At 36.0% G+C, this 24663-nt stretch overlaps 1 protein-coding gene across 1 annotated transcript in view; it reads right to left on the minus strand.

The window, feature by feature from the left end:
* The window catches only part of ATRNL1 (attractin-like 1), a 536085-nt gene that overhangs the window by 406281 nt on the left and 105141 nt on the right, over positions 1–24663 (minus strand). Inside the window, exons 11-15 of the mRNA XM_010564713.1 lie at positions 24355–24439; positions 22272–22480; positions 19725–19843; positions 11572–11704; positions 10070–10251 (exon numbers count right to left, since the gene is read on the minus strand). Of these exons, the coding sequence (XP_010563015.1) occupies positions 10070–10251; positions 11572–11704; positions 19725–19843; positions 22272–22480; positions 24355–24439 (728 nt within the window). The remainder of the gene's footprint in view (positions 1–10069; positions 10252–11571; positions 11705–19724; positions 19844–22271; positions 22481–24354; positions 24440–24663) is intronic.

Consider the following 24663-nt stretch of genomic DNA (forward strand, 5'->3'; position numbering starts at 1 on the left):
ATCCCAAAAGGGCCCCTGCCACAATTCAAGACCTATGTGGTACTTCACAGGTGAACCAAGTCACTGCCATCATCTCTCAGAGAGATCTTTCATCTTTGATCTCACGTCTTTCTTTGGCCACTCAGGTTTAATCCATGGCTGAAAATCTTTCGGACCTCTTAAATCTACACCTGATCAGAGAATTCCTCTTTTTCCCCTGCCTCGTTAGATCAAACTGAAATATGATTATTAACTTTTCTTCAGAAATACCACTGGTAATTACTTTTTTAAAAAATCAGTAGGTAGATATTAGGTCAGTATTCCTGACCTCCCTAAAATGTACTCCTTATGATCTCTCCTTCTTCTGTCCTATCAGTTAGGAGCATGATCAAACAAGAATTGCTACAGCATCTAACAGACTTACAGATGCAAGAACAAACTTAAATAAACCAGAAAACAACTAAGAAATGTTCCATTCCTTAAGCAGTGATGTACTCTGGGAGATTATCAAACACCAACAAGAACATCCAGCAAAAATGCCACCACCCATTCTTCTGTCTTCTGTATTTACTTCATAACTTCATTGCTACCCCAGGTGACCAAATTTCCAGGTGTCTGTGAGAGCTCCCAGGTTCTGCATACTAGAAAGAACACGATGCAAGCCATAAAAGTGGAACTTGGGCATCTGGAAAATGGTAGATAGTACATCCGTTGTCTTATTTGTTATTTAGTCTCCTAGATTGCTGTATATGTGTGTGGTCCACACGCATCAGAAAACCGTAGATATTTATGCATGACTCTAGACATCTTGCTGTAGAACACTAAGCGTGCACACCAGGCATGTATAAAAAATGTCAGGGACTTAGGCAGGATAAATTGCTGACAAACACAGGCCTAAAACAACCCTAAATGCCTACTTTGGGGCTGAGGAATTCCAGCCAAGAGAACCTTCAACATATTACTGACTATTTCAATTGCAGTGCCAAATAATTTGGCCTCAGCTTCAGTATATAGAAAACAGAGAACCTATCCCAGCTATAGTGAAAGTATGTCAGGCCAATAATGAAAACTGATGGTGCAGCAGTGACATTTGGAGAGAAATTCTTCTATTTGAGCAGCAGAGTGTCTCAGAACCCCTTTAATGATAGCGAAGTCCCAAGGATGATCACAAAAGCCAGAGCAGCCTTGGGAGATAAAAGCAGCACCCCTGAACTGAAAGACTTCTAGCAAAAGCAACACATATCGTAGTCACCATCATTCTTAACAGCTGTAGTATCTGGACAACTTATAATCATCATGTCAGATATCTCAAATTCCCTATGTACCATCTTTGGCTCTTTGCTAGTGTAACACAACAAAGTACAGACCTGAGCGCTGATTAGCATGCTATCAAATACGCACCATCAAAGCTACTGCCTTGCAGGCTCACTTATGCTTCTCTGGGCATGTTGTTAGGATGCCAAAAACAGATTATCCAAAACATTTTTTTAATGTCTGATTAAAATATGGTAAATAGCTGAGAAGTAGGCCACCAAAATGCTCCAAGGACATGCTTAAAGCACATATTCAATTATGTGGCATTAACTCTGTGATGTGGTGGACTACAGCTGAAGACTGCTGGCAATAGCAGAGATTGTGTGTTGATATCACCAAAGCTTATCAGAAAAAAATGACTGCTGCTGCACTGCATGAAAGCCAACAGAAGAAAACAAATAGTGAATAGAGAATTCAGGAAGTTCCACCCATGACACCTGCAGCCACCAGTGTGCTGTGACTATCAAACTAATTTCTTCACAAAAAAAGCATAAATTTAGTCCTTATCTCTCAAACTGATGAAAGGTTCAGGCATAATAGCTGGGAGTCTCGAAGTACTTGAAGCAACTGAGGGACTTCAAAGGTGCTGAATGAGGATGCCAGTCCAGTTTCTTCTTCAGGCTTAAGAAATAATGAGAGTTGAACACCCTTCACTTGAACTCTATGGTTGTTACATTTAATGCAAAATGAATGTAGGAAACCGATTCCTTTACTTTGAGTAACTTGCTAAAGATGTTTCTGAAGAGGCTCAGACAGGAAGGAAACCAGACTGCCTGTTCTCTGCACCCAGAACTCACTGATGTAAGATTCGAGTTTCCAGGCCTCTTGAAAAATATTGTTATCAAACCAGGTGGGTGAAAAACACAATACAAATCGAATCTTCACTTCAGAAAAACACTTGCTGACATGAAAACAGTCCCAAATATGTCTAATTTTTTCTTCTCAAGAGTACCAGCTTCTTTATTAGAAGGTCAGATGATCTTTGCTCAATGTGTAAGTGGGAAGAAAGTTACTCCTCAGAGAGTTCTGAAGACTTATTCCTTCTTTCTCAAGGTCTTGATGAATGTATACTTTCAAGATGTCCAAAAAACACAACCAAGAAATCTCTCCAGTCCTCACTGTATTTAGCACTTCGTAAGTTGTTCAGATTCAGAGTTGAAGAGGAACCTGCAACTTGGTCAGAATCAGTTCCTTTTCTATTTAAGGAAGGAGGAAAAACTCCAACCTACATGTGACCACATACACATGTGACCACATACACATGCAAGAGCTTGTCAGTAAACAATGACATGACCTAGTTCAGGAAATCGTTCTTATTCAAGACACCTTTGCCTCAGCACAGCAGGGCCATCCTGCTGCTTAGCTTGTTACTAAGGAGCCAGAAAACAGGTGAGTGGACATGTACTGAAACTTTTTCCAAGTGATTTGACTGTGCCTATCACAGTTCTTCAAGCTGACTATTATAGTATCTGATGTTTGTCACAGTTTTCCTGGGTGCTTTAAAGTAGTCCACACTTGCTGGAGTTGCCAGTCCACTGGGGACAGAAGTGAATAGGAACTCCAAAACCACGTGGTTCCTACCATTACTAGAATTTTTCCTTTAATGCCTAATGCATGACCATCATGTGTTGCACTGGTAAGGAAGCAACAAGGTCATCTGGAGACCTTCCCTGTCTAAGCTCAGCAGGACCCACACCAGCTCTTGCTTCGTAGCAGAATCTGTCCAATTTCAGCAAGGCTGATAGCTTTTGCTAGAATCTAAAGCTTTTATTCAGAACTACCTTCTCCTTCATTGCTCTGAAATAGAAAAGGAAGGGAGCATTTGCTCTCTCTAGAGAGGGTGTAAGAGTTCCTTAATGCAAAGTACACTCTGCCACGCTCTAGGTTTCAAGAAAAGACTGGACAATCTAGTCCAGCTTGGGACTATAGCTACCTTCTCTCATTTAGAAGCCAAACAAATGGTACAGCTCCATTTTACAGCTGCTAGTACCTAGAAACTTGGTAAAAATTGTGGTCATTCTGCCCTCTCGTCTCTTGATTAACAAAGCAGTAGCGGGCATGCAGGGTGGAAGTAGACGTTGCTATTCATAAAGATTTCAGTCTCACAGAGAGGTATTGTAAAAGGGATGCCCCTTCAGATGTTACATACACATATGCACAAACATACAGAGACAGACGAGTGAATTTCCAGTGACACAGTGCATCCAAAAAGGCCACAAGGAAAATGTATTACTCATGTTCTATTAATATTCAGCTCTACCACTCTTCCATGAATATGGAAAAATAAGACAGGCAATATCTCCTACTTCTTTGTTGACATTATAAGTCCTAAAATTATTTAAATTGAAATCATTTTCTAGCTAGCAGAAATTAATTGGCATGTTTGTTTTAATAAGGTATTTTTTTTAATCAAGCAAAAGAAAATATCTTAACAGTTGGAAAAATTTAGTAATTAAAATCACAGCACTTCATATTTTTATACATTAGCTATCAAAATACTTCTTTATTTGATATCTTCACTTCCCTTATACTGAAGCCTTATTACCTGCTACTACTGCTATTAATAAGTAATGGAAAAGCTTCTGTTTTGCATAGACATGAGACTAACCATTGCTTTGAATCGTAATCTTAAATTTTAATCTCTTAACCAAGATTCTCAACTGTATCTAGGGAATGATCTTCTATTTATGCCTCTAAATTTTTTTAACTTTTAAATGTCATTATCTTTTAAAATAATGATTTATCATTACTTTGGACATCAGCATTGAACATTTTTGTTCCCATTTAAAATCATTAAGAGCTAAAAGCTACATTTCATCTACATCATGATACATCCACAAAAAGTCACCAAAACAAATGATAGCTTTTTGACTAAATAATACAGATAATTATTCTTGATAGGATTTAGGAATTATTTGAATTACACTATAGATTTCTATGTGAAATGGCAAAGTTCATGTAACTTTGCCTTAATAATTTTTCCTTCATGTGGGAAGAGGAAAGGATAGGGAGGAAACAGTAGCTCATAGGAGCAAATATGAATTCCAATCTACTATTTTTCTATTTTTATTCAACATGTTTAGGACAGAATTTGCTTAAACATGATTATAGAATACCACTGCTCATATTCTGGCTGTTCAAATTGAAACAATTTTTTCCGGAATACTATCACTCACCATATTCTGAAAAATTATGTATACATTCAAATGTTTCAGTAGAGAGTTTTTTAAAAAACTCAGGCTCCAAGGTATATATATAAAAACTGCCATTACACACTGTATACAATTCATGTCAAAACAACATCAACAATAACCAAGCTTACTCAATAGCATTCTAAGTTATCGGCAGGGAGGGGAAATACCCAGAAATGATCAAAGTAAAATTTTACAGTAAAACAAAGCAATGCAATACACAGCAGGTGGTCAAATCCATCTTAGGAAAGCTTGTAATGTGCCTTTACTAACATTGCACTGGAGAATGCAACCAAATATATCTTAGAAACTATTCTATAGCTTTGTCCCACTACACTATTTAAAATTTAGAACCATTCTCTAGAATGTGTTTCTCTTCTCATATATTTCTTTCTAGGCCAGTTTTTAAAGCTCACAGCCCATCTTAGAAGCCATATACCCATGCTTGAAATGCAGCTAGTCACGGTTTATCTGTTTTTATAGAACAATCTTTTATAACAGTGACAACAAGTTGCCAAAAAGCCTTTTAAGTGAGAAATCAACCTTTATGTTAAGCTAGAAAAAATTTAGGAATTATTAAATTCTGAGACAAATTGCTGGACAGGGCTTTATTTTCATCTGACAGAAGAGCAAAATTGCAAGGGTATGATGCATACCAATAGAACATCATTCTGTACTGACATCTACAGGCCTATTTTACTGAACATAAGGCAAGGTTTTAGCCATCACAGGAATTTATTAACTTCAAAAATGTACTCTTCTCTTATTCTAAATGACCTAATTTTAATTTTCTTTTAAGTAGTAATTATGGAACTATGTTAGAAAGGAAAATTGTGTAACCTTAACTAGAGAGCTGGTGCTTCATGTTAAATCCACTGTTTACTCAGAAAATTTAAGTCAGTCTAAGTTGCTTTGAAATCTACAGTGAATGTGAGCGTTTATAGTCATGATACATTTTTCAGGCACTACTGCTGACTCAGCACTAATTTAATGAGGGCTGAATACTTTGCAGATGAGTGAAGTGAGCAAGTCTACCTTTACTGAATAGCCAATTACTTCTGAGGTTCAAAATTCTCCTACATATCTTAATTATGCAAATTGCTAAGGAATTATGTATCTCTTTCAGAAATTTATCCCCACCTTTATTTAAATTCACTTCATTTTGGATCTTAAATTGTCCTGGAAGTGTACGATATGCTTCTGACTCATTTTCTAATGTGTGAATCACAATATGTTATCACCAAACTTCAACAAACTTTTCAGGAATTGTTTGAACTCCTTGATTTCTAGGAAAATAGTTGCCCTAGGAAGAAACATACAATTAAACTTTGAAAATACAGTGGCCCCTTAGTGCTCACATTTCCACAACATTCACAGTTTTGAGAAGGGCTTGCAGTTAGTTTGCTGCTTCTGCATCATTATGAACAAAAAAACCTGCTTACTGAAAATAAGAGCTATATGAAGAGAAGCCATCCATTCTATTTACTACCTCATTGCTTGGTTTCTATTCTTTAACTATGCATCTATTCTAACTATGCTAGATACCCATACATTTCATATTTTGTAAATATTTACCCAGCGAATGACACATTATAAGCAAGCTTCATGATTTTTAAGTGTCTCAGTATCTATGAGACACAAATGATGAAATCTAGATATAATTAGTAGTAGGAGTCCTGCGTTAGGTCATAAGAACACTTATTTCTCCCACTCTCTTCAAATTTTGCTGTTGTGGCATTGGTTAAAACAACACATAAAATCTGGCAAACTGAAAAGACTACAACTTCCCCAATTTCCATCTAGAGAGATTATGACTAGTATTGCAGTGGGACTTTAGTTTAGATCAAGTCTCTTGAGTCTTCCTCTTTATAGGGGAGAATTTTTTTGGAAATTCAGGTTGTCTTCTCAGGCATTCAAAGTGAGTTGAGTTCCCCACTTCCTGAAAGTAGGAAGACAGTTAAACTGGAGGTGAACTAATGGACAGTCAACATGACTCTAATATGCAGGCAAAGTGCTGAAATAATTTATTAGAATTCCAGACCCACAATAGTAAAGTGGGACTGCTAGAAACTGTAGTAAAAAGACTAATTCAGAAAAGAAGTAGATGTCAGCTTCACTACAACCAAACATATGATAAAACCAGAAAAACATTCAGCCCTCTGAGAATACTTTGAGCCAACAAGGAATAACTTTGCAATGCAAAGCTCACTAATTAACTGCAACCTACACTCAAGTGTAATCTATAAAGGATGCTTAGCCTTGAGAACAGTGGGTTAAAGGAAAAGTTGCAAACAGTTTATATAATGAAAGGCATTGTTTAAAACTGTTCTCATCTTTGTTTATGCTTACTACACCAAAACTAAATCTTCTCAGAATTTATTGCATGCTAACAAGAAAATTATTATTTTTAGTTAAATCCCACAGTTGTGAGCAAACTCCCAAGAGAACTAATTGCATTTTTAAATGAATATACAACATTTGAATATTAGCAGGAACAATTAATTAACCTCATATTGCTGTTTAATCTACTTCGCAGAAAAACTCGAATCTTCCCTTTTGTAATATTTTGCTTACTAGGTCAATAAAACAGCATATAAGAAAAAATATAAAGTGTCATTTAGCTTTATCACAGGAATCTGCAGTCTATCCATTGTGTTTACTTTGATATTCTCTTAAAGAATTTCTTTTATTTTCAATGAAAAATACAAATTAGACTTTAAATTATTGGTGATAGTTTTAGAATACATCTGCAAATTCAACAGTGTTTTGACTTTATACTACAAAGGTCTTTGTTTTGTCCCTATCTTTAGTACCAAATGAACCTTATCCTTTAAAAGGAGACAATCTATTGATTTCCAATTTAGTATTGGAATCAAGAGAACTTATTGATACACAACGGGGTCTGGACAGGGTGTGGAGACAACGGCAGCCTCCTCCCTCTGAACCTTTCCAAAGCATCAATGTTTCGTATTATTCTAAACATGATGAAGAAATTGTCCTAAATTTGTTCCAGAACAAGCACTTTGTGTATTAGAAAAAGAATCTACAAAGTCCCACATTGTTTCTATGAACAACAAAAAATTCTTAAGTCTTTCCAGGCCGTAGTATTTACTGACACTATTTTAACAGTCTGTAAAATACACAACAGTTACCAAAGTTCTTTTTCTTTTCTCAGTATATCAGGTAGAGATAAAACCAGATCCATATTCATATTTCCAAATGTTGCTCTGATACATTCACTAATCCTGAAAGCTTTTGTTTCACATAGGCTAAAGATTTTAAAGCCTTTGATATTAAACACACAAGTCAAACTCCACCATTGATAATACAGATTAAAGGCACAGTATTCACCTTACAGTTGCTCCGACACTACATTTGTGAACTCCACACCACCACCTGTTACAAAAACAAGCTATCTAAAATGAAATCTCACTCCTTAAATCATTATGATTGCAGTTTGAGAGGAAAAGGCAGACAAAAGAAAATCAAGACGTTTCAGAGAGCCTCTGTCACACCTGATAAGACATTTAGGCTGTCTCACAAAGAAAAAATGTAACTGGACAGACAGATAAAAAGGAAAATCTTTTTTTTTTTCCTAAATACCACTGAAAACACCAGGATAAGTCATAGTAGCATTTTATTAGAGATTCTGGTAACTAAATGATTGTTTAAACCAAGATATACTTTTAAAAAGCATACATTTGTCTACAATTACATAAACTGTATGTGAGGTATCTCAAATTTACATCACCACATTGGCTCAGGACATACTTCATTTAAATAAAGATATGCTCAGCAGGATGTCACCTTGTAGAAGTTCTAAACACTGAAATGTAAGAAAAATCTAGCTTCCAAGCACTAAAAAAAAAGCTATTTCTCATCTACACCTCGAGCCAGTCAGGTAATATCAGTCATATCAATACTCTATCACACACTATTAGATTTGAAGGCCTCCTGTGCAGTATTTTAATAGGAACCAGGGCAGGGGGCGGGGAAGAGGCAGCAAAATAAATAACTAGAGAAATCACTGCCATTTGTGATTTTTTTATTTTGGTTGCAATTACATTTTCAACATTATCTCATATCAAATAGTAGACAGACAGAATGTGTTTCAAGGCTGCAGTGAGTACAATATCAGGGGAGATGTTCTGACATAGAAGAATTACTTTTCTCTGTCCTCTATTAGCAAATAATAGAAAATACATGTCTTTCTAGTAAAAAAATTTTGCGCTGTCCAGATCCTACATTTATTGGGAAAAAAAACAAAAAACTTAAGTACGTAACCTATGTTTGCATCTCCTTCTTGAAATGGAACACTGAAAAGGATAATAAAGAATATTTTGATTCACAGTATACATCCCTAAACTCTTGCATTCAGATTTAGTATCACACAAAGGCAATCCTTAACTGCCCTTTCCTTTGTATGCATCTCAATTCATCTGCAACATAACAGCTTAGCAAATCACATACTAGCTTGATATAAGCTTTAATTATAGTTCATAATTATCTTTCATTTTCCTGTAACTGTAAAATCCTAAGCTACTTAAAAATTAGGATTTTTATACAAAGAAGTGTTCTACCAACCAAAATACACACTTTTAAAAATATCCTTTGCTAAGATGAACTGATTTGCTTGTCACGGAATCTTATTCCGATAAGACATCCCATCTGAGTGTACACTGTTGGGTTTGACGTCTTTTGAGCATACATATATTCCATATACGAGTACCAACAATGTGGGTAGGCTTTCCAACAGTTTAAACACAGCAATCAGCATTTGGACATTTAACTGCTAAAAAAACCTGAACCTGACCACCCATGGACAGGTAATTAATCTTCAACTTCCCTTTTCTTGTCCCACAGTTAACAAATTAATATGGATCACTTTAAGGAATATTCTGATGGCAGCTTCCTATATTTGCCAGAGGCATGTAAGAGTTTTCAGCCCTCTCTCTCCCCCACCATTATCACAGAAAGCTAATTAGCTCCTGGTTCATTCCGGTGCTGCCGTACAGGGAATTTCCACATGCTTTGCATACTAGTACAGCTTCTCTGTGACCCTTTGATCCCACATACCAGTTACATAGGGAGCTAGGGTTTTCTGGAGAAGAGAAGTGTACACCTTCAGTACCTCTCTGTTCTCAACTGCTCTCAGCCTAGCTACTCACCACCCAAAAAACACTCCCACGAGCAGTTTTATGGATACTGATGTGAAAGTCAGGATTTTTTTCTCTGTTACAGTGAAAAATATTTTGTCTTGTTTTGATTCCTGCTGTCACAGTGTATTGAAAAGGGCTGGGATTTCCCAGATCAGTGTTCCAGCTGTTCTCTTGAGTCACATCTTGAAAGTAAACAGTAACCTGTAACAGTTAAATCTGGTAAGGAGAAACACTTGGGAACTGCTGTGTCATTAGCTTTAAACATGACATTTCCTTAATATCCTACACACCACTTACACCAGTCTTTAGCACCACGCTACATTTCTTTGAAGGCATAAACTTTCCTCTCTTTGGATGAATCCCTAAAATAGATTTCTCAATGCAAATTTAATTCACATAAGCATCAATTACATTTACTCGAGTTACCTGAAGTGTATATTTCTGTATTTCATCCAGAACAAACTCCACTTCTTTTGAGGTTGTTAATGAGGCAAGATTCCCACTTAAATTGTAGCAATACAGTTTGGCATTGTCATAGCTTTCACGACTAGAATTTATGCGGAGACAGGCATCTCCAATATGACTCCATCCTTCCCCACACAGATGAGCTAGTGTAAAAAGCACACAATTAAAGCTGAGTTGAAAAAAACTTTAAAAAAAAAAAACCAACAAAGTCTGAATTTTATCTTTCTGAGATCATAAGTCAAAATACATCCCACACTCAATTTCCCTTTTCTCGTCATTTAAATTCTAAATTTTATCATATTGAATAATGTGTTTTTATAAAAAGAAATTTTTAACAACTTATAAAATATTTTATAAGGTATATGCTACATTTCAGCATAACGTTATTGTTATGACACTATTTCTTCCCTGTATTCAGATCTGAGAACAACTAAATATTAAAGATTAGATTATGTACATAATTAATAGTGCTTTAACCAATCACTTCACCTGAAAATTATATAAATTCCAAAATCTGAAAACAACTGTCCTAAAATTAAGAGATCACAACTTGACCCTATCTTTGCTTTATCATCCTATCTTTGCATTTATATTTGCCTAAATACAAATGCAATCAGAATGATAGGAAATTCAGGTAACATCTGAGAAAATATTTCCTCTGCAACATATTTCAGCATTACTCAGATTCAGATAACTATTAAAAGATAAGTAATCCAGAGCAACTGTTATAGTTAATCTTTATAAAATTACACAAATGCAGTTTTAAACTGCACAGAATAAATTGATTTATTTAATGAATAAAGTCTGAAAAAAACCTGTGTTCATTAACTTCATCTAGACATAAGGATCAAATGGAAAAGTTTCTGATCTCTAACTGCATATTTGTAGTTATGAATACTAATTACAGAATAAATATTATTTCAGAATGTTAACAGTCACCTTCTGAGAATATTTTATATTAGCATTTTACTATGCGCTGTTAGGGCACTTTCATAGTATTACCAGCTATTAGACAATCAAGAAACTAGATCCTGGGCCCTATCTGCACAGGAAAACTGAAATACATTTGAAATATAATTTATAAGCTAAAACCCCAGCTAGCAAAGGTAACAGCGTCAGTGAATATGTAACAGTAAAGAACTCGGTATGGCAATTCAGCTCTGCACTCAGTGATCACCACAGGCTAGAACTCGTCCCTGGCTTGTGCAGAGGTACATGCCATTATGCCTTTGCTAATGTTATTATCTCCCCTAACAGGATTAAAGGTAGCATTGACATACCAATCAGTGGTGCAATCACATCTGTGTTCACCTGCACAGGCGCAGTCAGCCAGGGAGAGTCAGCAAAAGTGAAACAAATCCAGGTCTACTCATTGAACAACGATTCTCTGGCAACAATGGAAGAGATTGACTCGGTCTTGAAATCAAGTACAAAAAGCAGCATTGCTGCCCCACAGCCCTTACCAGGTAGTGCCTGGCACTCCTGCTGCCGCTGGTCCCACTGGCAGTTCAGATGTAGCGAGCAGCTTTTGCAGCTGGTCAGTTTATTGCAGATCTGTTCATTCCTCACGTGACATTTGGTGTAGTTTTTAACCGACTATAAAAATAAAACAGACAAAACAGGATCTCAAACATATGTCAAACTGTCAACAAACCAGAAGTCAGAACTGAAATACACAGCAGGTGGATCCCTCCCAGAAGACCACAGCCACCTAAAAGCTAGGATGAATTTAAGCTCTTTCTCTAGATTCCCTTATCGGTTGCGAAGAGTAAAATATGCATCTCTAAAGCACAAATCACCCCACCTGTCCTACACAACTAACTTTGAGTGGGTCAAACAGTACTTTGAATATGTCACTTCCCTCTACCAAGCCCAGGAAGAGCTTAAAGAACTAAACTAAATCTCTATTTCTTAGATAGTTAAGGGATATGCTCTCACTAAATTATTTCATCCTATGCAGGTTAAAGCAAGCAAAATAATCAAACAGAATATAAAAAACAGCACACGATACAGGTCTAAAATAATTACACATCATTGACTGAAGGTGCAAGAATAGGCTCTACTTTGTTTTATCTGGATTAAAAGAAACAAAAATAGGAGCTATAGGACCAGTAGCCACAAAACACAAGAAGGATTTGTCAAAAATTTCAATCTTTTTTTTTTTTTACAGATTTAACTGCAAAACCGTATGCAACATAGCCAGTATAAAATTTACAGAATCTACAGGAAACCATTTTGTCAAACAGTGACATAAAACCAGGAATAACGTTATTCCTTTGGCACCTTAGTATACAAGAAAAGGAGTAAACAGTGAAGGAATTTTTAGGAATTTTTACTTGGGTTTTTTGTTGGATTTGGTGGGGTGGGGGGTTTTCCCTGAAACCTGAGGTCTTCCTTTCCAAGTTAGGCATTTTGAATACAAATCTTTTTTCCCTCTGCATAATACTTTTAATTAAGACATAATATTGATATTTTATTTAATAAACTGCCCCAAATCCTCAGCCAATTCATCAGCTTATCCATAAGGCTGTCTCTACTAACTTAATTTCAAGGTAAGAGTTAAAAATAAGTCCTAATTCAAGACACCTGTATACTCAACAGAATGACAGAATAGTTGAGGTTGGAAGGGACATCTGGAGGTCATCTTGTCCAACCCTAACTACTCTTGTCTCTCTCTAACAAGAAAAGATTAATTTATGCATAATAGCAAAAATGGATTGCACTTCGCAAATATATGGTTTACATGACAATTTTGATTGCTTTCTTTTCCAATAGTCTCCTGGAGTAGGATAAAGCACATCTAAATGGGCAATATGACAATAAGCTAGAGTTGTTGGTATTGGAATGACGATGATGATAGGGCATCAGCCTACTGCAGTCAGGAGGGAAGACAACCAGCCTCCTTTTATTTTTTTTATTTTTTTTTTTTAAAGTCCTGAAATAATGCAATTGTTAAAATGAATTTTCAATCTCACACAGGACCAGCTTCATTCCTGCTGAAGAACACTGCTGTTTAGGGATTTGTTTGTTGCCTTTATTGGATCAGATGCCCATCAGGGAGCTTATTATAAAAGGTACTCACTATTTTTTCTGGTCTATAAGAAAGGCTACTGTGAAGCAAAAAGAAGCAGACAAGCAGTTCTAGGAGAAGGCATCAACACCACAGTATGCAACAGAGGCAAAGGCAATGCCATAAAGTAATAGAATGTCTATCTAGGCCAATAAATGCGTAGAACAGTAAAGCACAAAAAACCTTTGGTACAAACCCACATTCAGTTTCACTCAGTCATGAAGCATAATCACAAAACCGCCTGAGAGATGCTTTAAAGTGAATTTTAGAGCACAAGTAACCACCATCTGCTCATTTACAACACCTCAACTAATACTCACTTTTAACACTTCATGATGACATAGTCAAAGCCCTTAAGCATTCAGCTTGTTTTTGAAAATTATATACTTTAGTGACATTACATACAGATTACAATTTTCCAACTAAACCAGGGTATTTGTTCTATTACTTTCTACTCATGAAGCTTGTTGTGTGCTGGTTATTTAATGTTTAAAATAAAATTCAAAGTACTGGTGACTATTCTGTAATAATGTTCTCTGTTGTATTCCCTTATTCCCAGCACTTATTTCCCTTAAATCCAATTTAAACATTGCTTGCCTGAAAATCTCATTAGTTCAATGTAGATTTGAATCCAATAGGTAATTCATATTAACACAATATTAAGGTTATAACTTAAGCTACCAAACCCAATGAAATTCAGAAATATGACAGCTCATCTGTTACTGAAGTTCTGTATTGCTGTAGGATATTTATAATGTTTACACACCAAAGTGTGAGTAAATCATGTTATGTATAAAGCTTCCCACTTATGTCTGATTTACTTAGATTTTTTCAGTACTCATCTTGATATGGTGGTATATAGACAGACTTATGAACAGCAGTGATTTTCTGAATATCCACTGTAGAATGAAAATATTACAGTAGTTTATCTTAGAATTTCAGAAGTTGCTATTATATAATGTACCTCTCCTCCTCTTCCTGGATTTTTCAGGTTAACAGTATAATCTTGTCTAGTTTGCCTAGTCTAACTGTAAATATTAATCTAATAGATTTGCTATTATTTCTCTGAAGCTACTCCCAAATCTTACTATTGGGTACTCCTTAGTCCTAAATTTTCTTTTTTTCCTCCAAAATAAATTTGATTCTATTCGTAATTCCTTCTACTACTTTATACACTTCCCCTTGACTATTCTTTGAATTTCTCAAATGTAGGCAGATTGCTATTATTATTTCTTATTATTAATTATTATTATTATTATTATTTATTGTTATTAGTATTAGTGCAGCATCCAAGGACTCCCATCATGAAAGAGCATGTTAACTTTCTGGAAGCAGTGCAAGTATTACCAAAAGACGATGATTATTGTGTTTAAGACACTGTGGAAAAATATTTAACAATGTAGGACAATGGTTCTCTTTGAAGCATCCTCTAGTATCCTATATCCCTCAACAAGATGCTCTTTATCATACCCTTCATGGGTTCTACAACATTTAGTTTATGTTGCCACACAGATATAAAATACTTTTAAATCACATACCAATTTGGGCTGTATTTATGTTACTTACATCAACTGGGGCTTTATTGTATTACATGCGTGGAGACTGACACACAAGAAATTCAGAGCCTGCTACTGGCGATAGGGGTGTGGTTGGTCACAGTTACAGAAGGAACACATCCGCCTTGTAGCTTTTGAAAGCAATGAGGCTTTCAAATATAATACAGACTGGATGCAGGAATACTTCAGCTGTGCCATCACAGTCTCTCCAGACAAGAAAATCACATGCACTCCACTTGAAAAGATACATCAGAGACCATACCCTGACCAAAAAAGGACTACATGCATGTGCTATTGCGTGGTGTTCTTGATCCCCACTGATTAAGCATTCTCAATTTTCAAGTAAAGTTTGGTATTATATTACTGCTGCATTTCAAGCCTTCAAAAAGCCTTCCTTAAATAATATGGGAGTAAGTTACTATATTTGCAAACTTCTAGTGTGGGCAGTTAACATTTCTATAAACTGAAGGATTATAGGCCAACATTGTAGACAACCAGTGGAGCATATTGCAGCTACCCTATCTGCAGTGATTACTTCAGCTTTTACTGTAGAGGAGTAAGATAACAGAAGGGGAGAGGGAAGCCATTTCTTGTTAATTCCTGAAGCGTGCCTTTCAGGACTGCTCTTCGGATCTGAAGTGGAGTTTGGTGTGGAGCCAGGAAATGGGAAGAGTTACTCTAATGATATAAAGAATCAAAGCCAATTTGTTTTGATAACTAGCGCTAGCATTTTTCCATTGTTTCCCAAAGAACAGGGTGATGGAGGAGACAAAGTGGGTTGGAGGGAAAAAAAAAAAAAAAAAAGAAAAAGGTAAGAAAAGACAGAGAAGGGAAAGCCTTCAAAATTCTTTCACATATAAATATCAAAAAGAAGCCAGCATATTGTCTAGTAACAACCTACATGTGCACATAAATATTTTTACATTTTTCAGCCTATAAGTCTATCAGCACTTGAGCCAGTCACAAATATAAGTGGCACAGCACATGTCCAAACTCAGCTCACCCTCCTCTTTCTCAAGCACATTTCTTAAAGAAGGCTGGCAAGCCGGAGGCATTCCAGTACTTTCAGAGCTTCAATGCAATCACACTTTTTGAATGTGCCTACGTGTGCCTGCAAATATAAAACAGCTTTATGGCCATAATGTGAACTTGATATATTGATATCCTTAAAAATGTTTACTCTCTTAATATATTAAGGCACTCTACCACTTTATCAACCAATATTTTGCTCCATTTCTAAAGAGGAAAAAAAAAATTGATAAAGTGAATTTTTTTACTCAAAAATTCAGGCGCTCTCTGGTCTTCCTCAGTAAAGGAAACTTGCCTTTTGTTGCAACTGGTCAGCCCTCTTCAGTCATTTACCACTTTATTTATCAGAAGGTAGAAAAAGATTTTGCTTTCATGGGATGGCTCCAACTGAGAGGCAGACCAATTCTTTGCTTACTCTTCCATGCTACTACCTCAAGAAAAGTGACACGTTGTAAAGGTGCAGCAATTTAAAACGAAATTCATATCTCCCCCCAATTTTTTTTTTTTTAAATTGGAAGGTAAAATTGTAAAATTAAGAGATTTTCCTGAGAACATTTCCATTAAAAATATAAATGTAGTCAATTTTCTGAACAACACAATCAGCAAGGGAGTATCATTCTCACAGGATGCAAGAAAAAGCTTTTTATATGCAGATGTACAAAGTGAATACAGTTTCATAAGCATATTAAAGAGATCCAGATCTGGTGGTTTTCCTCTATCAAGAAATAGGAAAAATCCATCAGAATCAGTGAGGACCAGGAAGATGCGTAGGATATTATATAGTACAAATGAAAGTGTCAAAGTGCAAGATCAATGTAATAGACTTAAGGGCAGTGAACTGTTAGTAAAAGTCAACACAATCTACTCCACAAAAATCAGATATATACCACAAGAAAGACAGAATTTTTTTTGAAAAAGCAAAGAAGAAGGAAGATGTAAGACAGAGAAGCTAAGGAAAAAGGGCAGATATGAGCATGACAAAGCGGTTTCTCCCAATTTTAGAAGAAGAGTGATATGTAGCGCTTATAGGGAGATGTATGCAACACTATTAGGATTTGCAAGTCAATCAAAATATTCCTGTTTAAGTTTCCATCTTTGATGCAGGCATCCAATGAATGGGAGAAAAAGAATAGGTCCATCAATGACATCGTGTCTTCTTTGTGACAAAATCTTATACAATATTCTATGAAATAGCTTGAAAGAGGAAGTTATACAGATATTAGTATGTCATGTTGCATGAAGTCTGTACTTGGCATAAGACAGTATTAATGACAGTATTATAGTTCCTTTTGCCCCTGTGGCAAACCAGTATCTGTATTTGCATATTTTTGAAAAAAGGTAGAATAGGTGATCTTCCCATTTTTAGCATCCATGAATCTGAAACATAAAAATTAGCTAACTTTTTTTTTTAATTTTATATATGAGCACTATATTTTATTATGGAATAAATTCAGTGTATCATGTAAAACCACTGTAAGCAATCCAGGGAATTTCAATGGTGTAATTTCTCAAGGCAACCTTCAAAATCCTTATTATAACAGACAAAATCACTAATAGATGCAGTTAATGGTAGAAAACAGACAAAAAAGCACTACTGCTAGCATGCTGTTCAATCCACTCACTAGCCAAATGTCAGTGCTGTCTTGAACAACTCCACATATTTTAAGTAAACTGTTTCCCAGTTGGGCAAGACAGGATAAGTACTCACCCTTCAACATTTGCATCAGATATGATGGGGTCAACTAAAACCATAGTCTGCAGAAGTATCCCGCTTATGTGAGTTTTTATGGGAGAAAAACCAGCTTGGTAGTGCTGAGCCAGAGCTCCAGAACGACCTGGCATTGCAAGCCCCTGTTGCAATTACATCAGATATGAGCACGATATATACCTTGATGATCCACGAGTCTGCACAGGAGTGGAATATAGTGCCCTGTTAATGTGCTGACCCACATCAGATGGTGAGCATAGGCAGGTATATGTGTATCATCAGTGCATTAGTACTACTTATGAAGTCCATCTGTCCAAACAGAGTTATTTCAGGGAAATTTCCATATTTTACAGCCCTTCCAATCAGCAGAACAGTCACTGCTTTGCAAATATCCATGACCATGAGGCCAATGCCAAACTAATTGCCAACATATCTTTATTATGCTGGCCAGTCTCCATGAAGCGAAAGCAACAGATTCTAAAACATTACTGTCTCATCTGGATGTTCTATGATCTAAGTCATAAATCAAGGCCTTTGTACAGCTGCAAAAATGGGGCTTTCTCCTTGTGATGCTTCTGAGTCTGCAGCTTGCTATCCCATATTACCATCACAGTACTGTCACAACATTTTCATTTTGTGGGCCTGGTCCAGAAGTAGCAGTCTATGAAAATGGAAAATCAGCCCGATCCATTTCGTTTCTCCACATGGTGCCATTCTGTTGATGCTATTTTGGTGGGTTTATGTTGATAGCTGCAAAATTCTGCCTCCATCATCTCCCAGCCAATACACTAATTTTGCAATAGCCACCTTCAACTTATGATAGTAACTCTTCTCAGAAATTATTTCGATTAATTTTCACTACCCCATTCTTTAGTAACTCCACTAATAGCCTTTGCTAACCGCTTCAATCCCTCAATAAAAGACAGGAAATGATATAGAGAAGACTGGAGCATCAGTTGCTAATTAAGCTGACAATCTTGATTATGAAAGGTTGTCAAAGAAGGACACTGAACTGAGAAGTTTGTGCTAAAATACCCAGTGCTCCACATTTGTTAGGGATGAAGGTGGTCTGCTCCTTAGCAACTGCTCCTTGCTTAGGAGTTGAAAACCACAGTTAGAAAATTGGCACCTAATATAGTACAATGTGCTAGGAAAAGAAGAGCCCTTGAAGATCACAAAGGAAACTAACTATTAGTGCCTGGAATATGAAATCCCTCTGACAGACTTATAACATGACTGCTGATGAATTTGTGTCTGTGTTGCTTTTATTAGTAGTGACTCGCTACGAATGCCAGTGATTAGAGCTGGCTGTGCTCACTCTGAATGGGCAAGATTTGAGTCAGAGTCAATCCAACTCACACCTTAATTTGTCTGTCTAGAGAATAAGATTGATTTGCATCAGGTTCAAACCAGAGAGCAGGCTACTTTTACTAATGGAAGTGTGTAAAGAAAGGATTTTGAACTCAAGTACAGCCAGGTGTCTGGAGCTAGCTGAAAAAAATATAAGGAGGTAAATTTTATAAAGCTAAAATACTATTATAAGCTTGTCAAAAATCAAATGAACAAGCAAGAGATGCAGCAGCTGGCGGACAACAACAAAGTATAAAACATGGCACTAAGCAATATAAAAAATAGAAAAATATAAACTTGTATGAATCTGTATGTTCTTATTGCTTGTATTTACAAAGATCAGAACAATCTTACTGAATCATAAACCAGTTAATTTCATGGTGACAGAGGCTCATATTCCTTTAATTAAATGACAAGTAACTGCATGACTTAAAGAAAAACATCTCTATGATAAGCAATTATCAGAATACCAAGACTAACAAGACTGACCTGGTCCTGTTTGAAGGGGGGGGAATCAAGCAGCCACCCTTCATGGGTTTCCACAGTTTCTGCCTGCATACTGTACACTGCATATGCACAAAATCCAAATTGATAATGACTCTGGGACATTCCAAATGTCATTAATTAGGAGACAACAGTATTTGTCCTGAGAGATATACAGTGGGCTAACACAATCCTAAAGAATACATTAATTGTTTTCCCCTGGAATATATATCTTTGCTGCAGTCCAACTCTGCCCTTTGCAATATTTTTACTGCAAAAGCCAGGCAAACATATTTATGTCTGTGTTCAAAACAAGCCACTATTAGCCTACTCTACCCTTTCATTTGCTGCAACAAGCCTCGGCCTTAGCCAGAAAAGAAACAGTGTTAATAACATGGTCATAGATTTGCAAAGACTCACCATGCTACAGTTACTGTTTGCTGAAATGCACTTCTTGTCATCACACCACTGGCACCCGTTTGTATTGGCAGTACAGCTCGCACAGTCCGCGTATCGGTAACATCTGTCATCTGCGGCAGCTGTAATACAAATGAAAGTCAAAAAGAAACATCGAACAGGAGAATAACACCACATTTCAAACACTTGCTTAGAGCATTTTCTGTTACATCCTTCATTTCAACTCCAGCCATTCATAAAGGTTTAAGTTACTGTAGAAAATTAATTCTATTCATTTAATAAGATTTGCTCCTTTAAAAATTCCTTTAGTAACAACTGTATTTGAAGGTTCATAAGTCTCATACCAACTAAAGGAATATTTACTGATTTGCAGCATACCAGCTCTCTTAGCACAGTACATAAAATAACAGTATCAGAAAGTTTCTTAAACTACTCATTCTTCACTCTAACACAGATTTTCTTCAGATGCAGGTTCCTTGCTATGCAAGAAGGCAATGATAAAAGTAGTAAATAAAAACAAAAATCTAAGATTGATATTAGCAACACACAAACATTCTAAGCCTTTATAAATTAATTTATAAACCCAATAATGATTGTGAAGTTATAGTTCTGCCCTTTCTCTACAAAAAATATTTGAGGCAGAGTTCATGTTAAATCCTTAATACAAGCCTTCAGGACTTGGACTAAAATTTACGTCACTTAAAACAGTTTGGGACACAAATTATTACTTCTGTTTAAACGAGGCAAAAATTTGAAAAATCACCATGACCCAAAATAGGAGAATTCCTACCATCTCCTACACTGATTACCGTGTTTAACTCCTATGCGGTTTGGCTTCTTTCATCTCAGCACCATGCAAGTTTAAAAGATTCTCTTGCCAGGGAAGCCTTGCTATTCAAGAATTGAAAATCCACTAAAATTTCTGCTTGTCCTTTAATATTGACTGTCAGCGGTTCCTCAGATGATACTCTCAACCGGGTAACAATTGAGACAAGTGGTGTAAAAGAATATATGAAAAATTGACTTTTGGCAGAATATTGCCACCCCAAACTGGAAGGATTTGACAGCAGTGAAGCAGTGCTGTCCACACAACTTCTTCAGGACTGGAATTCTACACACCTCATCTCTTCCAAGTTTAGTTGTAGTTCATTCCCACTGCAGCAGCTGTACTTTAGAAACTGCTCTAACTTTTTTCCTTCACCCTGTCTGTGCTTTGTTTTGTTTGGTTTTTTAAACACCTGTTGATATGATCAACTTTTTATAAGATCAGCTTTCACCTGTATTACTTTTGAATTTAGTGTCTAGAGATTTCTCTTTATACAAAGAGCTGAAACTTTCTAGATTCTAGATCTCTAAGTGTTATGAAACCGTGCAAAAGCAGTTCTTCAGAAAGCTTTACCTAGGTAACCTTTTTGTTCCATAATGCACCTTTTTTCCAAGTTTGGAACTCTATATCCAATCCGATAACAAATAAAAGCTAACAGAAAAATAAACTGTCTTGAAGCATTGATTAATAACAGAGCTAATAATTTTTTAATAAACGTAAAAACGGAATGGCAGTTTAATCATATGGTAGTTTGTACATGTAGCACACAGCCAAAGTTTGGTTAGCAATTTTATACTGTGCTACAAGGAAAGATGCACAGAAAAAATAGCAGGTGTTTGTAGCAGGGAAGCTTATTCTGTTCATGTGAAGTATAAGAACAATACTTTCACAAGCAATTTATCTGTGACAAGCCAAAATGCTTCAGAATAGGGTGAAACAGTTATTCATAATACTAAATTGCTGTTTCAAACAATATAGCTATCACAATGCCGCACAGAAATTCACATGACAAACTTGAACCCATTTTGACATACTGCAGCAAAGGGCTTGTTTACCTCAAGTTTGTTTCTGGCTGTGACTGTACTATATTCTTCTATACAAATGCTCCTGTTTGATAAGTAATCTACTTGAAGCAGTGACGCTTTCCCTCTCTCTTACTGGTATGTACAGACACGAGAGTGCCATATGCCTGTAATGTCAGATACTACTTGCAGTGCCCACCTGTGGTCTGACTGCTGTTATGCTTTCTTTGAATCAGAAAAATATGAAGGCTTATGTGAGTGTGAGTGAGTGAGTGTGTGGTATCCCAAAACAGGAGAAGGTGGAGAAACAGGAAAGAGGAAAATTAATTCAGTTACAAAAGCTCACCCTTTTATAAATGCTTCAAACACACTGAGCCAAATCCAATCTAAAGTCATTTTATGCTTTAGCTCCCCAATGAATTAAATTCTTATCTTTGAATCTTCCTATGTTTTGTATCCCTTAGCACCTTAAACTTGTGTTCTTTTGCACCTACTTCCCTGTATTTAAAAATAAAATAAAAAAAAAAAATCCAGAATTGAATGATTTTAAAAATTAATCCACAAATCTATTGCATTGGGTATTCTGAGAGGATCAGTCTTAACTATCCAATCATTAGTTCCACTTGGTTGGGTTTTGGGGGTCCCCCCCTAGCTCCTACATCGCATTGCAAATCTGACACTGTAAGACTAGAATTCACTTACCTGTTTTCTTAGGACATTTTGCTCTAAGGATATTATTAGCATGTCCAGATTCCCAGGATTCACAATGTTTCTTGTTCCACAGACACCTTATCCCTGGACGAGCGTTTTTACACAGCTCTTCATCTCTGAATGCTTCACAGTTTGGAGGCTTGTACACAAGGATGTCATTCAAAAGAACACTCGAAAAACCCCCAAATATATACATGGACCTATTAGGAAAAAGCAAGTAAATATAACTGTTATTGTAGCTATAGATATGTTTTCTTGATTTCTTATCTGTCTTGATATACAATTAAAAAACCCCACATAATATTATAAAAAACATTCTTCACCTCTCTCTAATAAAGACTCTGTCAGTGGTTCCATTATAAAGATTGATAAGTTTTTCAATGTATTTCTCCATGGAAGTTTAGACTAATAAAAAAATTGCTCTAAGTGCACTGTGCTATATGCATTAGTGAGTGACATATACCATATGTCTGGAAAGAAGAAAGAGCAGCTATGGAGGCAACCACTCATTTTTGGAGTTAGATAATGAGAACAGAGTGTGAAATAATGGGCTACAGGAAATGAGAACATTTTTCTTCAAGAAGATTTCGAAGACAGCCAGTAATAATTGGCAGATGGATATTTTTGGTAATATTTCCGGTGCAGTAGCTGCTGACATCAGAACCAGAAGGCTAGACTTGAGATCTTACCCTTCTCATTTAAAATTAAAAACAGCCTCAGGTAAAAGATAATAATAAAGAACCTGTACGATCTGTTGTATCATATACTCTTACAACAGAATTAATCATACAGTTACCAATAGCAGAAATCTTTGGAGAGTATCTCGTATTACACTTTTCTGTACATAAAACCCTACTTAAAAATACCATTAAGTTCAGGGGGTTAAAAAAAAAGGGGGGGGCGGGCATTTTCACTTTGAATCTAATTCATTGAAAGGGACAGTTCTCGAAGTATCAGACATAGCTTGTATGTCTTAAAACAACACAAATCTGAATGAAAAACTACCAGTTGTTGAATTCATTAATTCCAAACAATTTTCTCTTAATGAAGTTATCTGTTCATTGATTGATTTTGAGTGCTCTCTGTACAAAGTTACAATTTACTGCTATTTTTGTTAAAATCAAACTCTTATTTGTAGTATTACTTACCACCTCCACTATTTCTGACCTATACAATATCCATATGTATAGGATCTGTAAGTTTCCCTCATATACTTAGATACTGAGTTTATTAGCATGATGAATAATGTAGAAGAGAAATGATGAGTAGTAAAATGATCTATAGTACTACAACTGTCAGATATTGGGCCATTTGGGAATGAGCAATAGTAAAACAAGCAAAGAGTAGAAATTTCTTTAAACCAGACTACAGTTTCCTACAACTTTTCCACAAAAAAAAGGAGACATTTGTCCCACAGTTTTATCTTTGGGGGCTGCAGTGGAGGAAGCAGAGTTCAGCAACCAAATCCAGAAAACTCCAGATCCACTCCATCTCCTGTTTCTAGATGATGAAGCTTTACTGAGCTCCTCTACTCATCAAATGACATGAAAGTATGCTACGTTTTCTAGAGGATAAGCAACAGACTCAATATAGTCTAGATGCTGGCAGGCTTTTTTCCTGCAAGTGGTTAATGATGATAACTGTATCAGTATCATCAAAATCCTCCTTTTTCCAAGCAAATTTTAGTTACATGGTTTTGATTTTATCATTCTAGAACAGGAAGGAATTATAGCATGCTGCAAAGAGAAAAGGATTTCTCCCATCACATCTAAGTGAGGATTATAGTTGGTACTGAATTTCAAATTCGGTGTAGTTCACAATACTGAGGAAACACCTCAGTACACTAGAAGGTTCATACAAAATTCCACTGAACAGATTCCACAGCATGACAGTTTGATGATTAACTGTACTGATTACTTAAGACAAGTAAAGCCCCTGATGAGCACTACTTTTCATGTTAACGAATTACATCTGTTGTATGCTATTGAACCATACTTTACATAGGTATAATTTCTGCCACATGTTTTTCATTCAGAAAAAATGGCCAGGAAAACTTAAAAGACACTTCATTTACCCATTACTGACAACAGCAGTGTGACCAAATCTGTTGACGTCTCGATGTAGATTAGGTTTTGGTAAAATCTTCCATTCATCACAAGCTGAAAGACAAAACAAAAGCATATGAAAACATATATGAAATAATTCAAAAAGCTTTCAGCAAAATATTGCAAAATGGATTTTATCAGACTGTCTGTGTATTTTAAGCATCAACTAATTATTGGCTATTTACCCTCCTTTCCCAGAGGGATCACTGCAGGTAACCCCTGCTGTCCCCACTGTAAAAACAGACCATCTATACCTCATGACCTTGAAATGTTCTTAA

The sequence above is a fragment of the Haliaeetus leucocephalus genome, unplaced genomic scaffold, assembly GCF_000737465.1.
Source record: "Haliaeetus leucocephalus isolate CR32 unplaced genomic scaffold, Haliaeetus_leucocephalus-4.0 Scaffold184, whole genome shotgun sequence".
Taxonomy (NCBI): Eukaryota; Metazoa; Chordata; class Aves; order Accipitriformes; family Accipitridae; genus Haliaeetus; species Haliaeetus leucocephalus.